General features: G+C 38.2%; 1 protein-coding gene across 1 annotated transcript in view; it reads left to right on the top strand.

The window, feature by feature from the left end:
- Positions 1-1031: 1031 nt before the first annotated feature.
- The window catches only part of uvrag (UV radiation resistance associated), a 173284-nt gene continuing 167880 nt past the window's right edge, over positions 1032-6435 (top strand). The window contains exon 1 of the mRNA XM_015394627.1: positions 1032-1317. Coding sequence (XP_015250113.1) covers positions 1225-1317 — 93 coding nt within the window. The 5' untranslated portion in view covers positions 1032-1224. The remainder of the gene's footprint in view (positions 1318-6435) is intronic.

Genomic DNA, 6435 nt, shown 5'->3' with positions numbered 1-6435 from the left:
AGTGCTTAACAGCATGATTAGAGATCAAACATACAATAGAAGGAGTGAACATGGAAAACAACTAAATCAAAAAACATACAAAAAAATGAAATTGTCACACCACTGCTGCTGTAGATTAATAGTTTTTATTTTGGCACGATAATTCTCAGAAACAAATGCAAATAAATAACAATATTACAAATGAGCTCTGTGAGTATTTAATACACAATAACACAATTTATAATACGATAAACTTTTTTGCAGAGAAAATGATCACCTTTTGATAATTTTGCGTTGAAAACGACATAGGAGGAAAAAAAACTTTAGTAAAGAATATCAATATTAATATAAATTATTAACAATCTGTAGTAATTAGAAATCTTAGTGTAGTAAACATGCAAATTCTGTTGAAATAATAAAATAAGGTCATAATTGTGTTTACCTTAGGAGACAATTTTTTTATTTAAAAGAAGGCAGAAAATAGACCAGACAAGCTCAGACGGAACAAAACCAAACGAGAAATACTAAACGGTAATTTATGAAAACATTTTTAGGATTTGACAAGAACCAGTAAATCTCCTCAGAAATTTATTCAAAAACATGTCGATATAGAGAAGAAACAAGAGAATAAATCATTGTACATTTGACTGCAACATCAAATCGTGAAAGTCAAATTTTCCTCAAAAACCACTTAAACAGATAGCGGTAAACAAAAATAAATTAATAGATAAACGAAAGAAAAAATATACAGAATTGCTTCAATTCTAATATTAAACATAGAAGTTTAATTGCTGGGGACTTTTTTAACAGAGAAACTGTGCAGCGCGGTGCTGTTCTGTCACTTGAATGTCACGCTGCTCCTACAACTTCCTCATATTTAGCAGATTTTACAGAATTCAGCGGACGCTGGCCTCTTCCTGGTTGACTAACGCATCTTTCAACCAATAGGAACGCTCATTGCCAAGACCGAGCCCCGCCCTCTTTTGATGGACGTCCGTTTGAGCCAATCACGGACCTCCTTGACGTACTTCCAATTCGGAAACGGACTTCCGAAGCAATTGTAGCAGAATAGCCTGCACTTTGTTTACGTCTGACCAGCTGCTGGACTGACAGCTCCCGGAGAGCTTTAAACGCGTGTCTGAGCGCCTGCCGTGGTTCCCTGCATCTTGGTGAACTTTCGGAGGGAAACACTGGGGATGGAGCGTTTTGTTGAATGAGGGGGACTCGCTAGATGCCGACAGGAGGATGAACTCCATCACCGGTCGGGCTCTTGCCTCTGTCACCAACTCTGGAGCTTCATCCTCTCGAGCCCTGCATGTGGAGCTCACCTCCCAGCAGGTAGGCCTCCCTCTGCCCCCTCCCGCGGGTGGAAACAGAGGAGAACTTTGATGGAGTCATGTGTTTGTGTGTTTGGAGGAAATCAGGCCTGTCGAGCTAGGCAGCTAGCCACAGCTAGCTTGTTCTAGCTAGCTTACAGAATATAAACTGACCTCTTGAACTCTGGGTTCTCTTAAAACTATCTAAATACATTTTGTATAATTATGACAATCCTCTTATTTCTCTATTGGGGGGATTATTTATGGTGAAAATCACTAATTGTGGTGACAGCAGCTCTGCTTCAGAAAATGTGACACAACTGGACGTTAGATCAGTCAGCATGTGACAGGTCACTCACTGGAAGCCGATAAACTAAACGGCTATACTCACTGTAATCGTTGTACTACTGTTTTTTTAAATTATTTTTTAACTTCTAAATTATACTCTTTTCAATTTTCATTTAAACGTGTTAGTTGTTAATAAAGAAAAGCTGATAATGTTCATTCATTTGGAGGCAGGGTTAAGAACGCTTGTAAGCGCGCGCAACACTCCCATATTTTGGTACAAATGCAAACAAAAGGAAGCTTCATGAGCCTTTTTTTTGATAAGGTAAACCACTTTCCTCTATATCTATTGGCATTCTGAGAAACAGGACAGTGTAGTCTTGTTTCTCTGACTGTCACTGGCTGTAAATGCTCTCTTCATCCTCTGACATGGGAGCAGGCTGGGAGCTCATCTGCCTGGCTGAGTGTTTCCTGCCTTTTACAGTTGCTTTTTGTGTCTTTTGTATATCTGCTTCTGCCTCCTTGAAGCCCAGTCAGCCTCAGCAGATGGCCGCTCACACTGAGTCTGGTTCTGCTGGAGGTTTCTTCCTGTTAAAAGGGAGTTTTTCCTCTCTACTGTCGCTACAAGCATGCTTATTGTGAGGGATTGCATTCTAGTCAATGAGTCGATGCAGTCAACTGGTTTTCCTTGCATAGAAAACATTGAATCAATTTGACTGTATGATCTGGTGAACTGTAAAGTGCCTTCAGATGCCATGTGTTGTGAATTGGTGCTATAGAAATAAACTGAATTGAAAAAAAAAAAATAGAATAATATATGTTTAACAATGGTAAACATGCTTAGTTTTCTTAGAATATAGTCCCTTAAACTATAAGTAACTTCATTTATCATGGTGGTGACTGGTGTTAGTCTGACTGATTTTACAGCAGGTGTTCTGAGTTCTACATACCAGCTATGTTTAAACATGATCATTCTTCCTTAAATTGATCAAAAGATCTGGCTAGGCATCTATGGATGCACCAATCTAAGGGTGTAGCTCTGTGATGAAAGTTTATGGTGACGCTCTAAGGTTGGAGGCTGATGGACCTACAGTTATTCCACCTGAACGCTTTTATTAGGTTTTTGTATTTTCCAAACATGAGCTCGAACATTTATTTATTGAATGCTTCCCTATTGTTGAGAACAAAAGAGAACCAAAATACACTAATATTTATATTTATAGATGTTAGAGAGAAGCCTTTTATTGCATGAAATTATAGGGCCCAAAAAATATTAATGTATAAAAAAGAAAATAAATGAATAAGAGCCGATTTCGATGCCAAAATTGATTTGTCATGCATCCCTAGAAGTACAATTTAAATTCCATCCATCCAGAAAAATATGGATATGCTGCATTTTAAATATAGCAAAGCATCTTTTTTATTTTTTTTTTTGTAAACTTTCTGGTAAACTTGGAGATATATTTTATTACATGTTGCATATCACAGTACATCTGTTTCCCCTTTAAATCTGCAGCTCTCCCTACTTCTCTCTGTGCTTGAGAACAACACATAAAACAGACCCATTATACAGATGCAGAAATTGTAATAGAATAGATATCCATTTTTAAAAACCGAGGAACAACTACAATGGACAACTATGACGAAAGGTTAATCGGTCTTTTTGCTAACTCCATTAACAGAACCTGTTCCTCTTTGATGTCTAGCAACTTTAGATCCATCTCTGTGACCGTGATATCCATTGTTGTTTTGGAAGATACACACTCCCGCCGGTGCCGCCGAAGTTCTCGCAACTTCTCGAATAGGCTCCCCGTTGTGTTTTGGCGGGAAACTGCTGTGCGTCCCTAGAAATTCCACACCGACGGTGCAGAAGCATACCAGCATACCTGGTTCTTGACCAGACCAAAGCCGCATTTGATGTGTGCGGTTGCAGAAGTTGAATCTGCCCTTAATCCTGCTACATTGCGCTTGCTTCATGGTACGGGCCGGTGACAGTGAAATCGTTTCAGTAATTATCTGAATGTCTATAATGATAATAAAAGGTAGACGGACCAAACCCAGTGAACTTTTATTCAGTTCAACCTAAACTCAAAAACATTTGTAGTTTAAAAGCTGCACAAGGTTCATATGTCAATGTTCTGCTTGTCTTCAATGTTTCTCATCATTCATCCAAACAGCCTTGAAAATATAAAAGTATTGTTCATTTTAAGATTCATATCGATCAAAATACGGTTTTCATTTTAAAACATAAGCTGAAAAATGTCCTGTTGTCAGCCAAGTTGCACCAGAGCATGACACTACCACCGCCATGTTTAACAGATGACCTGTTAGCATCAACAACCAGCATCCAGAGGAATCTTTGCTGGATAAATTCAACCTGCAAACGTTCAACTTTGAATGTTTTTGTTTTGATCAAAATCCGGACTGGATTCCGATGGAATACTCAACGTTTGAATGTCAGGCGGTTGAAGATGTTTGTTTCTCTGTTGCTGAGAGCTGCAGACGACACAGAGCTGTAATTCCTGGACATCATGTGTTTTTGATCCACGCTTCGTGTTTCAGGATCCAGAGTTTTCCCAAACGAAGTGATTCAACCTTTTTAACCGTTGCCAAACTCTGCCTCTGCTGCTCTTGTTTCAGCTGCTCGCATTTAGCTGCTTCTGCTTTTCAGATCTTTGCAGCTTTTTTTTTTTTTTTTTTAAAGCTCAAACGTTTCCTTTTTCTCCTGAATGTTTTAATCCTGTCTCATTCTCTCCTTTTTACTGGAGCTGACTTTAAAATCCAACACTAGAAAGGACATTTGGGCTCAGATGTTGAAAGTGGTGAAAACCCAGCTGTTGAGATGCATGAATAACTAAAAGCATCCTTGCATCGTGGAATATGCCAAACATAATAAAACTGAATGACAATCTTTTCATTTTTTATGATTACAGTTTTTTATTACTGGTTGGAGCCGAAATTGAAAGTTTATCATATCTTTAGCTTAATTAGTTTCTAATCACGATAAGGATTTGGATTTATGTCCAAATGATTGTAGTGACTTGTTCTTAACAAATAGAGAAAAAGAAAAAAGAATGAATCTAAACCACGGTGAGGTGTAAATCACAGCCATCATGGTGATTCGAATCAGTAGCAATTTCTTGACCCAATGATTCTATTATTTTCGATACTCCAGAATCCGCCATGTTTGTCTTGCCTACTCTTTATGCAAGTGTGTGCAAAACAGAAATGGGGTAGTGCTAGAGGAAGCGAGGTAGGAGGGCAAAATAGGTTTAGCGTTTACACAGCACGGGGGTCAGAATTAGGTCCAGGAGCAAATGGATAAAAATAGACCGGAGAAAAAAAAAAAAATGAATCCGTACTGTTGCGGACGTGTCGATGCATCGGATCGTCGGCTGTCCTCTTCCATTAAATTAATAAAACTTCATCTTCTTGGCTTGCAGAGCATTTATTGATCCAACGCTCTCACAAAAAAGCTAATTTTAACTTTGTCCACTGGCTTACAACCAAAGGATCTTACATTTGCCACAATGCAGTGATCAATAACAAATAAAAAACACAAAAACTACAAACAAGCGGCATATAATAAAATGCGGTGTGGCCAAAAAGTTGTGCAAGTTCTGCTACTCAGTATACTGAGAGAGGTCTGTAATTTTCATCATAAGTACACTTCAACTATGAGAGACAGAATGAGAAAAAAAAATCCAGGAAATCATATTGTAGGAATTTTTTAAAAATTTATTTGTAAATTATGGTGGAAAATAAGCATCATGTAGCATGATTGTGGACCCATGAAGCTCATAACCCAGTTCCTTCCCATCTTATTTCCCCCTGCCTGTGGTTCTCTCTCTTCAGCTCCATTCAGAAATATGCAGGAACGTTTTTAAGGAGGGGGTTTCAAGTCCTCAGTGAAACAATCAGTTGTTTTGTTTCTCACTTCCTAATCTTCTAGTGAATCCCATGACTCAGATTCCACCTTATCCTCTGCTGCAGGAAAGAAGTTAGACCACTACTGGTGAGAGTGTAGTAACGGGAAGCTGTAACATCTAATTCCTGTGCTTTCACCTCCCCCTCCTACACACACACACAGACACACACACACACACCCCTACATACATACATATATATATATATATATATATATATATATATATATATATATGTATATATGTATAATTACTCACAAAGACTGAGCTAATATATGAACAAGTGATGCTCTGAGAGCGAAGACTTGTTTTTGATACTTCTTGATGTGAAATTTTTGTGTGTTTGACATGTTACTATTTATGTTTGAAGTAGAGGTGCAAACCTGTTAAAATGAAACTTGTTTCAGAGAAGCGACAATAAAACTGTGAAGCTGACACCTGAACTGGTTTTTAGCATCTTAAATAAACGATTCGCCTGGCAGACTTTTTGCCCGCTATAGCCCTTTCATACAGAGATTTCCAACTTTAAGCCGAAGTCTTGTTTTCAATGAAAGTTGAAAAGATTGACCCGGGAGCTTAGCCCTGCTTTGCCTCACCTTCTGTTTAAAGTTTGGTTTTCTCTTGCTTTCGTGCAGATTGATTCACAGCCATACAGTTGATCATGTTTCACATGTTGGTAGGGCTGAAACTAACAACTATCTTGCTAATTAACTAATAATCTCTCAATTATTTGAATCTGATTGAAAGGCACTTTAAAGAAGATAATATACATATTTTAAACCAGGATATCAGAGGTGCCATCTGAAGTGGCTTTTAGGTGACTTTAAAAAAAGCTGTTTAAATGTAGGTCTAGAGGGACTGTTGGTCATCCTCCCTTTCCTCCAGCACAGACCTTGGCTTGTTGTTGGCACTGATATTCTCTGCGCAGG

Source organism: Cyprinodon variegatus, unplaced genomic scaffold (genome assembly GCF_000732505.1).
Source record: "Cyprinodon variegatus isolate N-32 unplaced genomic scaffold, C_variegatus-1.0 Scaffold700, whole genome shotgun sequence".
In the NCBI taxonomy this organism is placed as follows: Eukaryota; Metazoa; Chordata; class Actinopteri; order Cyprinodontiformes; family Cyprinodontidae; genus Cyprinodon; species Cyprinodon variegatus.
The sequence above is the reverse complement of the archived record's forward strand: the minus strand, read 5'-3'. Positions and strand labels throughout refer to the sequence as shown.